The 22,412-nt window shown below is 44.2% G+C and overlaps 1 protein-coding gene across 12 annotated transcripts in view; it reads left to right on the top strand.

Moving 5' to 3' along the window:
- LOC134213490 (signal-induced proliferation-associated 1-like protein 1) overlaps positions 1 to 22,294 on the top strand; it is a 230,459-nt gene extending 208,165 nt beyond the window's left edge. For all 12 annotated transcript variants that reach the window (XM_062692586.1, XM_062692587.1, XM_062692585.1 and 9 more), the window contains 2 exons: positions 10,646 to 15,211; positions 17,697 to 22,294. In XM_062692586.1, coding sequence (XP_062548570.1) covers positions 10,646 to 15,211; positions 17,697 to 18,215 — 5,085 coding nt within the window. In that variant the 3' untranslated portion in view covers positions 18,216 to 22,294. The remainder of the gene's footprint in view (positions 1 to 10,645; positions 15,212 to 17,696) is intronic.
- Positions 22,295 to 22,412: the final 118 nt, after the last annotated feature.

The raw sequence follows: 22,412 nt of genomic DNA, 5'->3' as shown, positions 1-22,412 counted from the left end.
ACGTGGATCTTCTTGTAAATTCCACTATTTTGGTCATGCGATTGCAGCGTGTTTTAACCGTCGGCAGCCCAGTACCTTACATATCACAGACTATTCAGATCTCTGTTGGTTATACCATTTGATTACAGTGTTGCTTATTTGGCGGCACAGGTAGCACACTTGTCAAATATCAGTCACTATGACTCAAATTCGGTCACATTGAAGTTGCTGCAACAAAATCAATTTTAAATGTGCCTTTGGTACGCGTTGTCCAGGCCTGGAAAAGTGCCTCCAAAATAATGATTAGCTGATCATCGACGTGTTTAGGTGTGGCCGAAAGTTTCTGGTAACTGATATTTTCGTCCTCGCAGCTTCGAAGCCGACCCCAGTGATAGCTGGTGCCGATTTATCAAAGTCACAACGGCTACCACTGGATAGTAGTGGTCAGAGCTGAGCTTCTGACTAAGCTTCTGATGATGAAGATGCCGTGCGTAACGTGGGCCCCCAGCCGTGTCAACCGGATGGGACTGTCAGGCTGTCACGATGGGACTGTCAGGGTGTAATGGCCTTCCATTGAGTCGTAAGATCACACTATTTATAACGGAGAGTTGCCCAATGCTTGATGACTTTGGCTTGCATGGGGCAATACGCCACGATGAATGCGGTGACACCGGCGGAGGTAGTAACTAACACTCCAAGGGCTTCGAAGTCTGTCCAGCCTGAAATCGAACTGGAGTGTTCGCCCGAAATCTTCACACAGTTTTGCATACCATCCACCGTTGCTTTGATCAGTCTGATAATCTTCCCAGCGAAGCTGTTCTCGTTCATAATTTTCCATAGCTCTATGCGGTCTATACTGTCGCATGCCGCCTTGAAATCAACGAACAGATGGTGCGTTGGGACCAGTGATGGGAAATGTCAAAAAAATGTCATGGCATTGCTATTACTAATTTTCTAATAACTTTTCCCAAAAGTCATTTACAATTCGGATTTTTTGATTAACATGAAGTACTTAAAGGGTCCTAGAAGTTTGTCAAACAGATCATTGTTCTAAATACAAAGTGTGAGCCATGAGGGCTAGATTAAAAAACTGTCACGGAATGTCATGACATTAATGTCATTTGACACTAATTCGGCTCTCACGCCGCCAATATCATATTTAGAGAAATTAGCTGTAAGAAAAAGTTTTCGGGTCCTTTGAGGACTACATGTTTAAAAGAAAAACATAATTGAAAATGACTTGTGAGAATAGTTATTAGCAAGTTAGTCCCATGACATCGATATGACATTTCCCGTCACTGGTTGGGACCTGGTATTCACGGCATTTTTGAAGGATTTGCCGAACAGTAAAGATCTGGTCCGTTGTCGAGCGGCTGTCAACGAAGCCGGCTTGATAACTTCCCACGAACTCGTTCACTAATGGTTACAGATGACGGAAGATGATCTGGGATATCACTTTGTAGGCGACATTAAGGATGGTGCTCCCTCGAAAGTTCTCACACTCCAGCTTGTCGCCTTTCTTGTAGATGGGGCATATTACCCCTTCCTTCCACTTCTCCGGTAGCTGTTCGGTTTCCCAGATTCTGACTATTAGTTTGTGCAGGCAAGTGGCCAGCTTTACCGGGGCCATCTTGATGAGCTCAGCTCCGATACCATCCTTACCAGCTGCTTTATTGGTCTTTAGCTGTTGAATGGCATCCTTAACTTCCCTCAAGGTGGGGGCTGGTTGGCTTCCATTGTCCGCTGAACTGACGTAGTCTTCTCCTCCGCTGCCTTGACTTTCACTGCCTGTACGCTCAGCGCCATTCAAATGTTCCTCGTAGTGCTGCTTCCACCTTTCGATCACCACGGGTTCGTCCGTCAAGATGCTCCCATCCTTATCCCGGCACATTTCGGCTCGCGGCACGAAGCCTTTGCGGGATGCGTTGAGCTTCTGATCGAACTTGCGTGTTTCTTCAGAACGGTACAGCTGTTCCATCTCCTCGCACTCCGCTTCTTCCAGGCAGGTTTCTTCTCCTGAAAAAGGCGGGTCTGCTGTCACCGCTTCCGTCTATAACGTTCCACGTTCTGCCGGGTACCTTGCTGCAGCGCGACCGCCCGCGCTGCGTCCTTCTCCTCCAGAATCTGTCTGCACTCTTCGTCGAACCAATCGTTCCGTCGACTTCGTCCCATATACCCGACGTTGTTCTCCGCTGCGTCGTTAATGGCTGCTTTGACTGTATTCCAGCAGTCCTCAAGAAAACCCCATCGAGCGCACCCTCTTCCGGCAACGCTGCCTCGAGATGCTGCGCGTATGCAGTGGCGACATCAGGTTGCGTCAGTCGCACTAGGTTGTACCTCGGCGGTCGTCGGTACCGAACACTGTTGATGACGGATAGTTTTGGGCGCAGTTTAACCATCATCAGATAGTGGTCAGAGTCGATGTTAGAGCCTCGATATGTCCTGACGTTGATAATGTCGGAGAAGGGCCGTCCATCAATCAGGACGTGGTCGATTTGTGATTCTGTCTGCAGTGGTGATCTCCAGGTGTACCGATATGGGAGGCTATGTTGGAAGTAGGTGCTGCGAATGGCCATATTCTTGGAGGCGGCGAAATCAATTAGTCGTGGGCCATTTTCGTTCGTCAGCTGGTGAGCGCTGAACTTTCCAATAGTCGGTCTAAACTCCTCCTCTTGGCCAACCTGAGCGTTCAAATCTCCTATGATGATTTTGACGTCGTGGCTTGGGCAGCTGTCGTACTCACGTTCCAGCTGCGCGTAGAATGCGTCCTTATCATCATCAGTGCTTCCGGAGTGTGGGCTATGGACGTTGATTATGCTGAACTTGAAGAACCGGCCTTTGATTCTCAACCTGCACATTCTTTCATTGATCGGCCATCACCCGATCACGCGCCTTTGCATATCGCCCATCACTATGAAAGCTGTTCCAGGCTCGTGTGTGTTGCCACAGCTCTGGTAGATGGTAGATGGTAGATGGTAGACGTTCGCACCATTGATCCCTTCCAACAAACCTCCTGCTGCGCTACGATGCCGAATCCACGGTCTTTGAGCACATCGGCGAGTATGATTGTGCTCCCGGAGATTTGCAGTTCCACGAACCGAGTTTCCAATCGCTAGTCCCTTTTCGTCGCAGTGGTCTTTGCCATTGGGTTCGGTCCGTACTCTCTTGCTGATTTTTCGTTGCGTATGTTTTTTAAAGGCTGGCTTGCAGGGCCTGACAACAAACCCCCTAAATTTCCGGAGGACCATTCCTCCTTATTCCCGGTGGACCATGGTGCACAGTTTCACTTAAAGTCCCTGATGGCACTCGGACGATGATCAGCCGCCCCTGACATGGAGAACAGACACTGTTCTGAGCCGATCCTGACATGGAGAACAGACGCTCAGTAAGATTTGCACCTCCGGAGAGGAGCAAATCCCCCTTCCCTGTCAGCATACGACCATAGTTCCCACCGGGGTTGGTTACCCGATCTTCCCTAAGGTTGCTCGTATCCCGGCCAGCACCACGGGGAGGTAGGGATAGGAGTTGCCGGGTAAGTACGGGGTCCATTACTAGCACTCGCTCCCTATATGAACCATATCACGTGTCATAAGTTTTCTCTTATTCTGTCGTTAACCCCTTTCGTATGTCTTCCTTTCATTGTTGTCTCCCAAAAAAATGTTTGTCTCGTTACAGATGTAAAACATCGCCAAGAATGTCAACTATGTGAACATCAGTATCGTAATTACTTAAGCACCCTAAATTCCCTTCCTTTCCTACTATATTATTGTATTCCCTAACCTCGACCAAACCGGTTCCCCACCGGAGTCTTTCGGTTCCCCAAAACTAACATTATGTATAAGATTTAAGAAATGAATTGTTAAACTTGATTTCGGCTCCGTAACGCTTCACGACAATTGAGCCTCCAAAATAAACGAAAGATTAAAAAAAAGTTTTCTCTTCATACTGAATGCAGTGAATCAGTGGATTGTTGAGCGCGCTTCCTACCATGCGTAGTTGAAATTTTCATAGAAGCGCGCGCATTCGTCTATATCGGTTCCCAAAATGCGAGAGAACTAAAAACAAGAGCATGAGCATGAGCATTATGACCGCACAATTCGTAGTTGCTACTCCGTGATTGACTAGAACTTGCGAAATTGTACAGAAAACACAATAAATGGGGCTTGGGATTAGCTATCCATTCTCAATGTACACGTTTCGGGAGCTCAAATATCTTAAGTCAATAACGGCGTCGGCCACGTCTTTACGGTCATATAGGAAGGGAAGGATTGTTAGTCCGACTTTCGTTGCTACTAGAGACCGAGTATACCTCTGCATCTCCACGATTGTCTTGGGATAGGATATCGTTTTAGTTACTAAGGATAATTTATCTGGATTCACTTCGGTAAGTGATGCGATCTATGGGATGGGAAATAACACTAATTCGCTGTCTCGCCACGAGAAAAATGTTAATCCATGCACGCCCGGTGGCATATGGAAACGAAGAAGAAATGTTTTGGACGACCGAACAAACCGACGACCGAAGGAACAAACCTTCACTTTCTGATTTATTTACTCACCCGCGCAAAGCAGAACAAAATTACGGCGACCGGCCGACCGTTTTGCCTTCCGCACAAAGCAAAACTAAATTTCCTGCGAGAGAACTAAAAACAAGAGAGTAAAAAATACAGAGCACCGTGCTACAAACAAACGGAGTGCCAGTCTTGCAAAATGTCGTGACCATCACCAGATGATCAGATATGAAAACAAAAACCACCACGCTTTTAAACGATGTTCTTTACTGACAATCACTGCAAGCGCATCGTGACATGTAGAAGCTGAAACGTGAGTACCTTCGGTAAGCGTGACACCCAGATTGACAACCACAAGCTGAGAGCCATAAAGAGCATCAGGTCGGTCAGCTGTCAAAAGTGCAGGTGAGCACCGTTATTGATTGATTTTGTTGTCGTTTGATTGGACTGACGTCGTTTTTAATTGATAAATTGGATAAATCAATAGTTAAATTAAGGGTTCATTCACAAATTACATAACGCTAAAATGGACCTGGGGCTGAAAGCCCCACCCACCCTCTCGTAACGTATTTTTGTATGGGAGGGTTCTGAAATTTGTATGGGCCGTATTTGTGAATGGCTCTAACTAAGTTTTTACCAATTTGATCCAGACTATCTTTTGAAAAAGGCCAAATTTTTTATTGATTTTTCAAATGGATACAATCAAAAACGACGCATCCTACAAAAAATGTTATATGGGTGACTATCGCAAAATTAGTCAAAGTTTCTAATAAAGATATCGGAAACAATTCAAATTGAGCCCTACACTGAAAAAAATCAGTTTCAACAGTTTCAAAAATTAAAACTCGATTTGCGAAAAACGCTTTTTTGATTTGTATGAAATTGTGTCTCAAGATAGGTGATTTTGTTCCCTACCAACCGTCCATACATCGCAAGCTGGGCACTTTGAAGGAAAAAAAGTTTTTCTAACAAAAACTTTTTCTTGTCGAAATTATTTTCAGTGTATTTTTATCCGTTGCGATTAGTTACGACCTAAATATTGTACTCTGCTTGACTGTACAGGAATATTTAAATATATTTAAATATATGTATGTATATGTTAAATCCAATGGCACTCCTTGACACTGAGAAAAAAAACCAATTCCGACAAGAAAAATTTTTTTTTGTTAGAAAAACTTTTTTCCCTTAAAAGTGTCAAGCTTGCGATGTATGGACGGTTGGTAGGGAACATAATCACCTATCTTGAGACACAATTTCATACAAATCAAAAAAAGCGTTTTTTCGCAAATCGAGTTTTAATTTTTGAAACTGTTGAAACTGATTTTTTTTCAGTGTAGGGCTCAATTTGAATTGTTTCCGATATCTTTATTAGAAACTTTGACTGATTTTGCGATAGTCACCCATACAACATTTTTTGTAGGATGCGTCGTTTTTTAATTGTATCCATTTGAAAAAATCAATAAAAAAATTTGGCCTTTTTCAAAAGATAGTCTGGATCAAATTTGGAAAAACTATGTATGTACTTTTCTTTTAATAGCACCTCTTAAAATATTGCACAAAAAGTCAATATAAACAATAAGAACACTTAAATGTTCCCAAAATTCTATTTTGGCTTCATGCATTTTATCACAGCAAAATCCATTAATTCCGCTAAGTGGATTATTCCATTGCTGTCGAGCGTTGATTTCGAACCAAACACCGCATAGGTCAAGTGATCATCACGATAGTCAAGATGACATGGATATGACAACCACAACATCAGGAAAGTTTTCCTATCATTCATGCTGGTGATCACAGGCAGAAGAAGTGAAGACATGGTGAGTGACCAAGCGCTAGTTGCTAAAATATGTCACTTTCATGGTGATCGTTACACCAAGCATGTGAGATCCACATTGAGCATCACAATTGAGTGCTTGACACATGACCTGGATTTTGTTATTGTCACGCTTTGCGTGACTTGTACGGTGACACTTTGCAGCACTGCGGAGTGCACATGTAGCAGTATCTTAGCGGGATAACCCGTCGCATAAGCAAACGATCCGCTCCGTGCAAAACACAGCTCCCAGTTCGGGTCGTTTGAACCACACGGTTCGCTAGAACACTCAGTTCTGGATCGGTCGCGACTGATCCGAATCGAGATCCGTGTCGAACGGGTCTGAGCTGGTAGCGCAGCTCTCGCCTCCATGTCACTGCAATTTCGAGCTGGACGACGATAGGAGCTGAGCTGAGAGTTGTTCGGATCTTCGGATCTTTTGCTTGGTACGGTTGGTTCGCTACCGCACTACTAGGTATCTTTTGTATGTCCGTTCGTAGCGCCGAGTATGTGGGTATGGGAATAGAAATAGACGGCTGGCTGCAGCAGAAATGCTTTCTGTTGTTTGGCTAGATGGTGCTGCCGCTTGGCTTTTGATGGTGCTTTAGGACTCAGCACGTGCGCGGTACTGGACTGGAATGCTCATACAAGCTCGCTTGTGTTGTGTGCCGCGAGTGTGGTATTTTCGTTTGTGTTGTACAAAATACAACAGCGCACGTACTCGAGTGCGTACGCTTGAGGGAGTTTCTCTAGGCGCGTTTTTACTTTATGACAATTTTAGGTGAGCTGCTGAGCTGGGGTTCTTTAAAAATGAACCACGATTCATCAGCTCAATGTAAGGAATCGAATCTTCCGAACAGCTCCTGAGTGGAGCGCCCATCTCTAAACTTAGCTTCAGTACTGCTAGTACATGATGATGATGATGTTGGTGGCCCCGCCAAATACCCCTACAAAGGTTTGAGCTAGACGATTTATCTTTAGAATAAATAATTGAATTTGATTTAACATCAATTTAATCAAATTTGCAAAACAAAACAAGGTGATGAGCAGGATCTTCTAGAAGAGTTGTAATACTAACTGCAATTTTTATGGTTCTTTTCATTTCAATTGAAGATACCAACTTGTGTGAAGAACTTGATTCCGATGCCAAAATTGATTAACGTAAAAACTTTCAAAAAATGATATTTCGCACATATTTGGTCAGAATTTGGTTATGGGTCGCCCGGATTTAGCGCAGATTGGATTTCATGCCGCGCGGAAATTGTGCGGATTTGACTTTAGTCGGCGAGGGTTTGGTACGGAATATAATTCATGATCCCCTTAACAATCCCCCTTTTCGAAAAAAAAAAACAGTCACATTTTCTGGAACATACTAAGGAACTTGACTGGTGTTCCCGAATCCGTAGCTCAAATCACGATGTTACTAGTTCACGAGTTACCTTACCTACTTTCATCATCCTTCATTATAATTTAGAGAGATTTCTACAAACCCTGAATATGAGTGTATATTAAGCTGATTTGAATGAATCAATTAGTGGAAAATCAAAGACATACGCCATTCTTTAATCCAAGATGGTGGATTACTAGATTTTAGCGAATATCTCTTCATCAAGACTGAATTTGAAAATTCGAAACATGCTCTGCTATTTTGGAGCAAACATTTTGCCTACGAAACCAGTGTGATAAACTTCATGTTTAGAGATGAGCCAGCCTAGGACTGCAAATCTCTCTAATAAAAATATAAAAAAAACTTCATGTTTTTCCACAATTTTGATGACAATTCAGTTGGCAGATGACTGTATTAGCAATAACTCGGTGTTTTTCCGACAACATTACAAACAAGAAGTATAAGAACTAAAATTATATATGCAAATGTCACTTTCAATCAAGAGTTTCTCTGTTCATGACTTTTCCCAAGCATGTTAGAAAAGGAAAAGCAACGCGAATAAGTCGTCTGTCCAGCAAACACATGTTCGACGACTCGGCGCTTTTGACGCTGCATTGCTTTGGACATTTGCCAATTGTTCACTGAAAAAAAAGGCCCGGTAAGAATTTGAATAATCCCATTCACTGCTGAACATAATGAGCCGATTGTTTCGCTGCCTCGTGTAGTTATTTACAGAGGCGTGGGGCGACATTCTCTCCACCTTAGTCTTTATAACGGGTGACAGCGAAGAAAAAGTCATCCGTCATCCTTCATTGCCAGTAAAACTTCTCCCGCGTGTGCACAAGTGGAATAATTGTCGTCGCTCGCATGTCCAGTGTCCATTCTTTATAGGTAGATGTACTACCGCTCTGTAAAATAGACAAAAGCGTCGTAAAAAGTGTACATTTTCCACAGAACGATCTTTCAAACTGGAAAAAAAGCCCTCAAATGTTTGAAATATGAATTGGCAGGCCATACAGTTTTTAAAAAGAATGACCAAATATTTTTGTCATTACAGTATTTATAAGCAAGTTTTCTAGCACAATGTAAACGAACGAGTTCGCTTTATATTTCGATTCCACTACTCAATTTGTATCGTCTAAAATCATCAAGTTTTTCATGCATAATTTCTACTTTTCTAAGACACGTTTAAATTTTAATCCTACCACTTCATACCTCGTCTCGATTATGGGTATTTAGCACAATCGACAGGGTGTGTTTCAATTCCACATACACGAGACAGTAGTTAATAATATAGCTAACCGTTTCAGAAAGTGAGCTCTATGCAAAGCAGCATACAGAAAGACAGGTTGGTACGTACGAGCTGGAACTACTGTTTGACCGGAGCACGTGATAGGAATTACATTAAACATCCACTTAGGAAGTCTGATATGTAGTTGAAGCTATACTCAAACTTCCAAGATGGAGCAAAGTCACTTTCATTTTAAATGAGTGTTCTGATTGCAGTGTGTCCTTGAATAGTGCATGAAAAATTTGCAAATGCCTGTGACAATTTGCATTCTATTTGAAGTGTCAACAAGAATGACTCGTACCCTATTCATTCCCGGGATCAAATTGGTGTCAATTGCAGTCAATTGATCATGTGTAATTTCTTTTCCGCATGGAAATGTTCATTGATTGACTTACAATAATCCTCAATCCTTTGACTGAATAAATTTTATCGATTCTAAAGTTGATGTAAAGTTTCATTCTAACAATTACTGACAAATACTATTCAAACTTCTTAATTCTCAAGTAAATTTCCTTGCACGATCCAAAATTTGATACATGGATTAACATCCTATTCAGTTTTACAAGAGTCGAATTCGAAGACAGATACCACGCAGCATACTGACAACATTAAGAATAACATGTTAATTAATAGTGTGATCAAAGACTACTTTCAGCTCAGTGAGTGCCTAGTTCTGGGCTCTTTGTATCGAAATCGTGTTTGGTGGGTGGATCACCGGGCTATCGTCGAATGTCGGCGCTCTAATTTATGGCTGGATTATACCCTAACATATAAACACGTAACACCCACGCACGTTCGGTGCCTATTTTCCCTCCTTCGCCGACCTATATCCAACGAGCCAGCATTATCATCAAAGCTCAAGCCATTTATCCGAGCCGATAGAATTTTTACGACCTTCGAAGAAGATTAGGAAGCAACAAAAGGGAAATAAAGCTAGACTTTCCCACAGGTTTTTGTCAGTTTCCTTCTGTGTTGTCCGATTCGCCCTTCAACACCTGTGTGTAGGATCGTGGACCTTTGCACTGTGCTGCATTAGACTTGCCCGGTTTTAGAAACATGTCCAAACAAATAAACGGAGTTCAATCTTGCTCGTGTTTTGTATAATATGTATGCGTTTTTCGAATTTGGTGCACTTCTATCAACTGTGCCAGTTCCCGACGGTAAATGGGAATCATTTCTTCACACAAAGGTATATAATTTCCAACATAGGACACCCTGACCCTATTTTACAAGTATGTATAGGATTCTGAGATGAATAGAAATTTAATTTGACTCATCATTAAGCTTTGGGTAAAACTTGGTCACAAACTTTATCATTACATCAAAAATTGTTCACGATCTAATACATTTTAATTTTATTTTTTTTTCTATGGGTTTCTATTTTTTTCAGAACCAGCCTATTGAATATATTTCAGTTTTCAAATATCGGGGTATCGGTTTGTTCGCCCCAAAATAGGCTGGCTAGCATTCCTTCCTCTCGATTTCCTTAGCGGTATCCTTCTTTCATTACATTATGTCTAAAGATGTGCTTCGTTAGACTTTCTTGGTCTTTTCAGCCCACTCGTACAATAATTTAAGATCTATTTAAAAAGATAACTACATAGCTTTCCAATCTTTGTTTATTTCTTTCCACTAATTACAGCTCATTTTCTTTTCTTTTACAGGACTCCAGCAATGGGATGATCGGACTGCAAGCTGAACTCGGGGGTCCACCGCCGGGGCAACTGATGAATACACCGGCTGCAATGATGGCGAACGGCCCCCCAAACGGACCCGGCAGTCTGCTTCCGCCGGGCCACCATCATCCTACCGTCGGGGGTTCGATCGGTGCCCATCCGACGCATCTTCATCCTCCACCGCCACCCCAGCAGATGGGTGGACGATCCGGTGGGACGGCACGAGAGCGCGCCCAACATGCGGTCGAGTACTACAATAGCAACGTCCTGCGGGCTCGCGTCGGAGCGGGTCTAGCAGGGCCGAGGAACTCCGTTCACGAACGTTACCCCTACATCCAGCGTCATCTCGGGATGACATCCGGCGGAAAGCTGGCGCCGCCGAATTCGGAAAACCTGTACCGAAGCAACTCCAGCTTGGAGTTGATACATGACCACAGCAGCCACCACGACGGACTTCATCCCGGTGGATCGAACCTTCGACGAGAGTACGGAAGTCACGGATCAATCGACGTGATATCTTCCGATCGACATCACAGTCAAACCACAGGCGAAAGTTTCCTGGCAATGCTACAGGAATATCGCCCAGCGGTATTTGGCATGGAACACACGCATCATCACACAGTAAACCACGGCCATCATGACACTCGAAACGGTGGAATGATATCTTCCGGAGAAGATAGCCTTGACCGTGGTAACTCCAGCCCAAAGCTACGCATGAAGTTCAACCGGTTGTGGTCTTCATCAGGCGGACATGGAGCAAAACCAAATCGTGGACAAACGCAAAGCGCTTCCCTTGATGACGCTTCACTGAATGCTAACGTTTCGGTGCTGTCCAACGTCAGTACAACTTCGACTACTACCGTCTCGTCGGCTGACATTGAAGAACGACAACGAAGAAGAGCCTTTGCTCACTTCGACTGCCAATCGCTCACCGCTAATTTGGGCTACGCCGCAAAGCTGCGAGGGCTTTTGCTTGCTAGAAGACGCAATACTACAACAGGGGCATCCGCAGCAGCAACGTACGGAACGCGATCGTCCACACCGGATGGCGACAGCATAGACGAAGATTACGGCGATGGTCAAGGCAACGAACTTCTTGAAAGCTGTCCATTTTTCCGAAATGAAATCGGAGGAGAAGAAGAACGAGAAGTAAGTCTAACCAGGATGCAGAACCCCCTCCCCGCAGGTCAGCAAAGACGAGCTATCCATCGACCGGCACTGGCCTATGGAGTTTCCGTACTTGAATGTGCTACGAACGAGACCCTCTGGAAAGCTAACAGCTGCCCTTATCAGAAGGGCCCTCGACCGATCGAACAAATCGACAACGGTGCTCTCTACTATCGACAGCATTTCTTCACCCAGGAACACCAAAACTGGTTCGGAATGGATGAACAGCTAGGACCGGTGGCAATATCCATCAAGAAAGATAAACTTCCTCCAAGTGCGACGCCTACGCTTGCAATCCATGGAGCAGACGTCGCCGCCACTTCCAACCAAACTCCTCAACATCTGTATCGGTTAATAGTTCGCACTGCCGAACTGCTAACCCTGCGTGGATCTGTTATCGAGGACTCCATCCCGAACCCCCGCGGAACGGGAAAACACATCAGTACCAAAGAAATTCTGGAATACGTTGCGCCAGAAGTACAAATCAGTTGTCTAAGGTTAGGTGTTAATACGCCGCAGTGCGAGCAACAGTTGCTCAAACTTGATGAACAAGGCCTGACCTTCAAGTACAAGGTCGGTATCCTGTACTGCCGCGCGGGACAGTCTTCGGAGGAGGACATGTACAACAATGAAGAAGCCGGTCCAGCGTTCAACGAGTTTTTGGACACGATCGGTAAACGAGTTCGCCTCAAGGGTTTCGAACACTACAAAGCCGGGTTGGACAACAAAACCGACTCCACGGGAACACACTCCTTGTATGCCAGCTATCAGGACTGTGAAATCATGTTCCACGTGTCAACGATGCTTCCCTTCACACCGAACAACCGGCAGCAGCTGCTACGTAAGCGGCATATTGGGAACGATATTGTTACTGTCGTTTTCCAAGAACCCGGAGCCCTTCCGTTTACTCCAAAGAACATCCGTAGCCAGTTTCAGCATGTATTCATCATCGTGAGGGCAGTGAACCCCTGTACGGACCACACTCAGTACCGGGTAGCTGTGTCACGTTCGAAGGAAGTGCCAGTGTTCGGTCCTCCGGTAAGACCGGGTGCTCTCTACGCCAAAGGAAAGAACTTTGCCGATTTTCTTCTATCGAAGGTGATTAATGCGGAAAACGCTGCGCATCGTTCGGAAAAGTTTGCTACGATGGCGACCAGAACCCGACAGGAGTACTTAAAGGATCTGACCAGCAACTACTGCAGTGCTACGTTGGTCGACACCGGTCAGAAGTTCTCAATCTTCCCCAGTAAGAAGCGGGAAAGGAGCAAACCGAGGTTTTCTGGGGACTTGACTCAACGAGGAGCTTTTTGCTGGCAGGTCGTGTTGCACGACAGCGGAATGTCCACACAGGTGGACTGTTTCCTGGGGATCTCGGCGGAGACGTTTGTGTTAATTGAGGAGTGCTCGAGGCAGATTATTTTCGTGACGCCATGCAAAGCAATTTTAGGATGGTCAACGAGTCAGAACTCTCTTAGAGTATATTACCATCAAGGGGAATGTGTAACACTGAATATGCGGGATTCCGGCGATCGCGATGAGCAGCTTGAAGTAATTGAGCGGTTACGGGCCGTTACTAATGGATGCGGGGCTCTGGAACTGAGCTTGAGGCGAAATCCAATGGGACAATTGGGATTCCATGTTCAACCAGACGGCGTTGTAACGCAAGTGGAGATATCTGGACAAGCTTGGACAGCTGGGTTAAGGCAAGGATACCGATTGGTGGAGATTTGCAAGGTGGCCGTGTCTACGTTATCGCATGATCAGATGGTCGATTTATTGAAAACTTCAGCGCAGGTGACAGTAACTGTGATAGAATCGTTCGCAGACTTCAGTCCTCGTCGTGGCTGTTTTTTACAAAATTGCCGATTTAATGCAATCAACTATGAGAATGACTACGAGACCGTGCCAGAACGGGCGGATAAGAATGGCAAAAAGCATCTTCCCAGTGCCCAACTGCAGTCCGCCAGCCATCGTCGACGATATGAACGAAATTTTTCTCCTCCGCGATCGAGCAATAGCTCTGGCTACGGAACTGGAAGCAGTAGTCGATCATTTACTGCACTACACCCAAACGGCGTACCGCCGAGTGATCATCGCGAGCGTTATGGCCCAACGGATATGGGCACTTTGACGAGCTCATCCAGTGGGCACTCATCAAATGACGAACGATGGTACGACGTGTTGGAACCTCAACATGAAGCTCCTCCCGCGGTAATGCCTCCCCCTCCTGAACCAAATTACCATCATCCAAAGCTCACCGCTTCCAGCAATTCACTTCCTCTTGCTGGAGCCACTCCTCGTCCTCTTTCTCTACATAACGACTCTCGCCAGCTGAACAGCAATCCAAACAACAACGCCAACATTGCCCTTCTCAAGCGTCTAATCATCAGCGAGAACATAGGCGCAGCTCATGAAAACGGATCTTCCGAACCCCTGTACAGCAGTTCCATGAAAAACCTTGCCAATCATCATCATCTAAGTGCTGCCGAAGAAGAAGATCTATCAAGACACAATTCTCCGCAGCTGAAACGGTCCGCGACTACGACCAACATATATGGCATTAATGGCGCCAACAAGAAAACCTTGTCCAACGGTCCTCTGAGTTCCAGCAGCACATCCAGCTCCCGCAACAACAGTCCTCGACCGAACAACAGCAACGGCATAGGGGACGCCAAGCCGAGAACCAAAAGTTCCGCCCCTCAACGGAACAGCGTTAACTATACGGGCAGCTCTCTCCAAGAGGATCTCATGAAGCTCATAAATCCGGACTACATTGCCGCGGCATCCAGTGATGACAACTTCAACCCCGGTGGAATGGAAAAAATACACAAAGGCAATACGACCAGCCACAGTTTGGGCAACATTGCCGCTCTTACGGCATCTGCTGGGCTGAAACCCATCCAACAGCAGAAATCCCGCTCTAGGGAAGGCATCAACCTCGGTTCTTCGAACAATTTAAAGGTAGCCAAGAGCAATGGCAATGTGACTAGTAATGGCAACAGTTCCAGCAACGGAGCAGCCTCCGAGCAAGAATCGGATGTGATATTCACCACGGCTCGACCTGCAACGGTGATTTCGTCCACGACCAGCAACTGCTCCAGCCCGGCCAGCGAGTTGAACAACAACAACAAGCTACACATCAACGAGGACCACCTGAAGATGTCACCGGGAAAGAAGCAGCAATTGATGGCACTGGCGGCGGCTGCCGCTGCTGGTGGAATTTTGAAGAACGGAGGTGGCCTGATGGCAAACGGTGGATCCGGGGCTACCGGTGGTGGAACTGCAGGAAATAGCGCGAATAGTAGTGGAGCGAAGATTCCGCTGCCTGACATGAAGGAGATGGACTGGAGCAGTCTGGTGGATACGGCGACTAAGGCGATGACCCAGGTGAGTAAGGTTTGGAGAATTGGTGGTGTTACCCGTGCCGAATTGAGATTGAACGAGTGCAATTAGAAGAGCCTCTTGAATGGAGGCTTCCGAGCCTCTTGAAAGGAGGCTTCCGAGCTACTTGAAAGGAGGCTTCCGAGCCTCTTGAAAGGAGGCTTCCGACCCTCTTGAAAGGAGGCTTCCGAGCTTCTTGAAAGGAGGCTTCCGAGCCTTTTGAATGGAGGCTTCCAAGCCTCTTGAAAGGAGGCTTCCGAGTCTCTTGAAAGGAGGCTTCCGAGCCGCTTAAAAGGAGGCTTCCGAGCCTCTTGAAAGGAGGCTTCCGAGCCTCTTGAAAGGAGGCTTCCGAGCCTCTTGAAAGGAGGCTTCCGAGCCTCTTGAAAGGAGGCTTCCGAGCCTCTTGAAAGGAGGCTTCCGAGCCTCTTGAAAGGAGGCTACCGAGCCTCTTGAAAGGAGGCTTCCGAGCCTCTTGAAAGGAGGCTTCCTAGCCGCTTGAAAGGAGGCTTCCAAGCCTCTTGAAAGGAGGCTTCCAAGCCTCTTGAAAGGAGGCTTCCAAGCCTCTTGAAAGGAGGCTTCCGAGCCTCTGGAAAGGAGGCTTCCGAGCCTCTGGAAAGGAGGCTTCCAAGCCTTTGGAAAGGAGGCTTCCAAGCCTCTTGAAAGGAGGCTTCCGAGCCTCTTGAAAGGAGGCTTCCGAGCCTCTTGAAAGGAGGCTTCCGAGCCTCTTGAAAGGAGGCTTCCGAGCCTCTTGAAAGGAGGCTTCTGAGCCTTTGGAAGGAGGCTTCCGAGCCTTTTGAAAGGAGGCTTCCAAGCCTTTTGAAAGGAGGCTTCCAAGCCTCTTGAAAGGAGGCTTCCGAGCCTCTTGAAAGGAGGCTTCTGAGTCTCTTGCAAAGAGGCTTCCGAGCCTCTTGAAAGGAGGCTTCCGAGCCGCTTGAAAGGAGGCTTCCGAGCCTCTTGAAAGGAGGCTTCCGAGCCTCTGGAAAGGAGGCTTCCGAGCCTCTTGAAAGGAGGCTTCCGAGCCTCTTGAAAGGAGGCTCCCGAGCCTCTTGAAAGGAGGCTCCCGAGCCTCTTAAAAGGAGGCTTCCGAGCCTCTTGAAAGTAGGCTGGCGAGCCTATTGAAAGGAGGCTGCTTCCGAGTCTCTTGATAGGAGGCTTCCGAGCCTCTTGAAAGGAGGCTTCCGAGCCTCTAGAAAGGAAGCTTCCGAGCCTCTTGAAAGGAGGCTGCCGAGCCTAACGAAAGTAGGCTGCCGAGCCTATTGAAAGGAGGCTTCCGAGTCTCTTGAAAGGAGGCTTCCGAGTCTCTTGAAAGGAGGCTTCCGAGCCTCTTGTAAGCAGACTTTAAAACCTCTTAAAGGAGGCTTCCAAGTCTCTTGAATGGAGGCTTCCAAGTCTCTTGCATGGAGGCTTCCAAGCCTCTTGAAAGGAGGCTTCCAAGCCTCTTGAAAGGAGGCTTCCAAGCCTTTTGAAAGGAGGCTTCCAAGCCTCTTGAAAGGAGGCTTCCAAGCCTCTTGAAAGGAGGCTTCCAAGCCTCTTGAAAGGAGGCTTCCAAGCCTCTTGAAAGGAGGCTTCCAAGTCTTTTAAAAGAAGATTTCCAAGCTTTTTGAAATGAGGCTCTGGAGCTTTTTAAAAAGAAGGCTTCCTAGCCTTTTGAAGAGAGGCTTCCGAACCTCTTGAAGGGAAACTTAGTAGCTATTAAAAAGAAAACTTCCGAGTCGCTTGAAAAGAGGCTTCCGAGCCTCTTGAAAGGTGGCTTCCAAGCCTCTTAAAAGGAGGCTTCCAAGCCTCTTGAAAGGAGGCTTCCAAGCCTCTTAAAAGGAGGCTTCCAAGCCTCTTGAAAGGAGGCTTCCAAGCCTCTTGAAAGGAGGCTTCCAAGCCTCTTGAAAGGAGGCTTCCAAGCCTCTTGAAAGGAGGCTTCCAAGCCTCTTGAAAGGAGGCTTCCAAGCCTCTTGAAAGGAGGCTCTAGACCTTTTTTAAAAGAAGGCTTCCAAGCCTTTTGAAAAGAGGCTCCCGAACCACTTGAAGGGAGGCTTAGGAGCTACTAAAAAGAAAAATTTCGAGCCTCTTGAAAGTAGTTTCCGAGCCCTTTTGAAAGGAGGCTTTTGAGCTTCTCGAAAGAAAGATTACGCGCTGCTTGGCTGGAGGATTCCAAGCCGCTTGCAACAAACTACTGAGCTATTTTGGAAAAAAGCTTTCATGTCTCTAATATGGACGCTTCCGAACCGAACCTTCAGATTCTACATTTTAGTCCTTTGAATCTTTTGTCCCACAGCTCTTCATATAGTGTGCTGGTTGTGGTGGGGTACATGGTACACATGGGTACACAACGGGGTACATGTACATCAGGTTGAGATCCGTTGCATTAGAGAGTTTATAAGTTTTGAAAGCAAAGAGTTAAAAGTTGCCAAAATCTTCCCCGAATTCAGTAGATTTCAAAATTGAACGGATAGTTTAATTTTCAAGCGTATTTCTAACCAATTTCTTTCTATTTTAGCTCAGCGAATCGGGTGCCAAGCATCCACAAGGGAACGTATACTACGATGACATCAGTCAAGTTCTGAATGGCGTAGTCCAGCAGCAACAACAATTGCAACAACAGCAACAGCAACTGCAACAACTCCAGCAACAGCAGCTTCAACAGCAACTGCAACAACAGCAAAATGCCCAACTGGCGCCACCGTCTCTCCAAAACGGAACTGGGACACCGGCCCTCTCGGATCTTTCAACTACGCCAAGTTCTGCCTCACCGGTTTCTACCGGCAGTGGCAGTACCGCCAACAGTGGCCAAATGCTGTCTATGCCGAACAGCTCCAGCCTTCCGGAGCTGCAGAGTCAGGTGACCCAACTTTCGGACCGGGTGCTACGGGAACAACGTCGGCGACGCTCCCTGGAGCACGCCGTTCGTCGCCTAACCGAGGAAAATCGTCGACTACAGGACGAGAGTCAGGCCGCCGTTCAGCAGTTGCGACGCTTCACCGAATGGTTCTTCCAAACCATCGATCGCCAGTCGTAAACCTGTGCAAAACTTAGCTGCGTAATTGTAAACAGCAAACGACCTTAAAACCACGTGCTTAGCCAATGGCGTCTTCCAAAGTTTATCGCAACGTTCAAATACCTTTTATAGACTGCACCCCGATAGTAATTCGCACTCTGTCCATAGTAGAGCTCTAGAAATCGTTAGCGAGTCCTTCGTTACTAGTTTTACTGCGTACGACTTTTTGAACCTTATCAATATACAATCCGTAGAAACTCTTGAATCGCGTTTAAGTCTACAGTATCTCTTAAGTGACCAAAAATTTAGTATTAGAACAAAGGTTACAATATTAAGCAACAGCTGCAGCATATAACACCAATTTGCCCATGTTATAATATTTAAACAATATATTATTGAACTTGAAGCGAAAGCGATCCCACGTCGGATACGAATCTATTTATATATACAAACAAACAAGCGTTGTAAGAAACACCAATTTTTGTCATGATGCAATACATTCATACATTGATTAGTTGGTAAACCTCTGGGAAGCACATTGGATTATTGGAATTCATTGCTATTTTGGTATTTTTATTAGGCTGTATCATGGTATGTCCATGAAATAGTTTGAAGATTTCCTCTACGTTGTGGTTTTATGTTTTTCAAACTGACGACAGCTTCAGAGTCGTTTACCACGTAGTGCTTGGCGAAAATTGTTTTATTTATTTTTTTAAACATGTTTTGGGCTATAAAAAAATAATCACCTGTCTTAAGACGAGTATTAAGGCTCAAGAAACAATTGGACAATGGAAAGAGGTTTCCATTCAAACCACCATCGGTAGTGTATCGTTTATCTCTTTTCGTCTGCCGCAAAATTATAACTGCGGTAGTGCAACACCGAGCGGCAGCACAAACACTCACTTGAAACACGTGGTTGTCGATTGCCAATTTTACTTCCTCCTTAATTCCGCCACTTTGTAATCCTCACAGATACGAGATTCCAACTCGAGCCGCATTTACGTTTCGTACTCTTGTGCCTGACTCGGCTTATTTTTTTAAATTCATGCCAGTTGCATGCATTTTGTCTTTCTCGTTGCAATATCGTTTTTGGTTATAAATTTGGAGTTGGCTCCGAAAATTTTATTTTCGAATAAAATTGACACATTGTTTTTCTTTCGTGAGTGTTGTACATGCATGGATCCACCTCTGCATGTTTCAAGCCAGAACTCGCAAACCGCATTATCCAATGGTTGGTTCCATATGCGACCAGATTGCTTCAGAGCACTTTTAAAAGTCGACATACTTTTGTCCTGTCCGTCACAAACCATTCTGTTTGCTGCATGTAGCCTGCTTCATCTACTTAGTACTTAGAAGACAATCGGTTCTATTTTTTTTTTTAAATCTTTATTAACGTGATTTTTTTAAATTATAAAGTTCATCACGAACAATCGGTTCTACGCATTGTAGAGTTTGTAGTAACATTGGAAATGCTTTTCTCCATTTACGGGTTGTGCAATGTAGGAACATTTGTGACGTTTGTTATCATGTTTTTCATTAACATGTGATATGGATCTTAGTCTGAATAGTCTATTAAGCTATTGTTCTGCAAAAATCAAAGTGGGTTAACAGAAAACTAATATTTTTCGGCGTCTTTTGACAATAGAGGTAATAGAATTTATTTCTTCTATTCTTTTGACCTATTTTTCGGATTGAAATAATGTGTCGTTGGTGATTCCTCACCATTGGAATCACAAATGCAGAGGCGACATCTCTTAGTCCGCATAAAAGGATATTTTATGCGTTCGATCATCTTTCATTATCACTCTGGAACATATTTCACTACATATTCCCCTTTTCAAAAGGTTTAAAATCCTGTTTCAAAACTTTTGATTAGCATTAAGTGGTGTAATCAAGGATGTTTTTGATTATTTAATAATCCGGTTTCAATCATTTAGTAGTTTGTCAATAACTCATTCCAGACGCTGGATTTCAAAACATGTTGTATGGCAAACTTCTAGTACGAAGGTTTTCTTACAACTCTGTCTAACGATTCGTTGTTTGAATTCCACTATTAACAGAGTTATAGCTAAATTAATGATTTTGTGTGTTTTACTTCTACGTGAAGTTAAACGATTTACAATGATATTAGAGTTATAGCGCTAGTTGCAGTAACTTATAATAAATGATTGAAATTTTGTTATCATTTGGTATAAGCTACTTCAAGTTAAAGTGGACTTATACAAAAAACGATCTTTTACTCCAAGTTGTTTAGGAAAATAGCCTCTGGAATGAGTGAATAATAATAATAATAGTTAAGGTGATTATACAATCAAGCCAAGTGGTGAATTTTAAATTCACCACGCGGTTTTCTACTCCTATTATCAAAAGTTCAAATCTAGCGTAATAATTTTCGTACAATGCTGAAATTGAAGTCGATTGTTTAGCATAAGTAAGCAAACGATCTACGAATGTTTCATCCCCATGGGCGTTGTGGTTCTCTCAATTCGTGCTCTTGAAAAATCATTAGAAAAAGCACGTGGTCTCCTAGATGGCCGATTTGTGGCTTTGTTGTAAAACCACCTTAATAATCGAACACAGATTAGTAAATGATCGAAAACATCCTTGGGCGTAATTGGAGTAGACACATCATTAGTGCCTATGCTTTTCTTCTGAAATAATTATTCAGAATGCTATCAGAAAATAAGAAGTGGAACGGAGGGAGGGGAATCCCTCTTATATACTATTTTCGCACTATGTCGTGAATAACATGTTATTCAAATTATCGACAAAAGAAAGCTCATCAAGATAGCCGAATAACATGTTACCAGGCACTAGGGCGAACATAGTATTAGAAGAAAACAAAAGCATAAGGATTACTACCTCCGGGCGCGCCCATGTCTACCGTAACAATGGAGGAGCGAGAAAGAAACTGTAGATGTGGTACATACTTATCGAGAGGCCATCTTCTTAGCGACACCCTCATAAATACCTCGGATTCGGATAATAGGGAAAGTATGGATCATGATTTGCCTTTAGCTATCAATATGATCATGGTAGATGTGTGGTCATAGAATCCTGCTCCATAAAATCTCATAAGCGCTTAGGGAAGACCCATAAAGTACGTCACGCAAAAATTGGCGATTTTCAACTCTCCCTCCCCCTTCGTATTGTATTTAACCACTAAAATTTTTGTTTGACTCGTCACGCTGCTCGGAATCCCCCTCCCCCTAGAAGCATGACGTACTTTGTGGATGGCCCCTTACAGTAAAATTATTGTTTGAAAAATCTAAGTGCTTTCCGGATGTTTACAACTTAATCGGATTAACTTTTGCGATATATCAAAACTACATTTAGACAAATTTTGCCTATTTATCAAACGAATCAAAATGTTATTTAATAATATTCATTAAAAATTAAAATAAAACCAATAAAAAAACTCGAGTGGAATTAAACTTACAGACGAAAACATACCAAATAAAACAAACTATGTAATAACGGTCGTGAACAATGTTCGTGTAAAGTTTGTTAATTTAAATTGTACTTGTGTTATATGTGTATTATTTTTGTGTATTATCTAGACTTTAGTTTATAAGTTCGTTGTTGTAGTTTTTTCCCTTCTTTGTGTATTTTCCTTCATGTATGTTAAGGCTGTATCATTTTTCTTGTGCGAATCTGGATGTGCTTTGTTGTTAAGTTACTTTATTTTTGCTTGAATGCTGTCGAATGATAGCAGATCAAGCGACATGTACATTTCTTGCTTGTAATTTTACATTTTCAATTTTCAGAATTAGATATTCTTTCTTTCTATTTCTTATCAACCATTATGTCTACTTGTTTTGTTAAGATACACGTTGAGAGATCCAAATCGTCGGCAATCAGAACAATCAGTAAAATTATGTGCTAGATCAATCATCCAGTTGCGTAGGTGCTCGTTTGTGTAGCATTGCAAACATTTATTACTACTTATAATACGAAACTTTTTAAGGGAATGTAGTACACCAATAATACAAATACACACTCTCATACATACACTTACTAAATAAACATTCAATCAATGTTGAGCAAAACGTTCAAATCACCCAATCGAAATATTGAAATACACGCAAAATATAATAAAAGCATTGGGCATACTCAATTGAAAGAAATTCCTTTTCCTCTGGCCACCGAGATTGCCTCTCCGATGGCACACAGCTGGCGGTCGATACTTTCTGGCGTCTCCGGCCGCAGCTCGTAGTC

The sequence above is a fragment of the Armigeres subalbatus genome, chromosome 2, assembly GCF_024139115.2.
Source record: "Armigeres subalbatus isolate Guangzhou_Male chromosome 2, GZ_Asu_2, whole genome shotgun sequence".
NCBI classification, from domain to species: domain Eukaryota; kingdom Metazoa; phylum Arthropoda; class Insecta; order Diptera; family Culicidae; genus Armigeres; species Armigeres subalbatus.
This window is presented reverse-complemented; position numbering and strand designations above follow the sequence as displayed.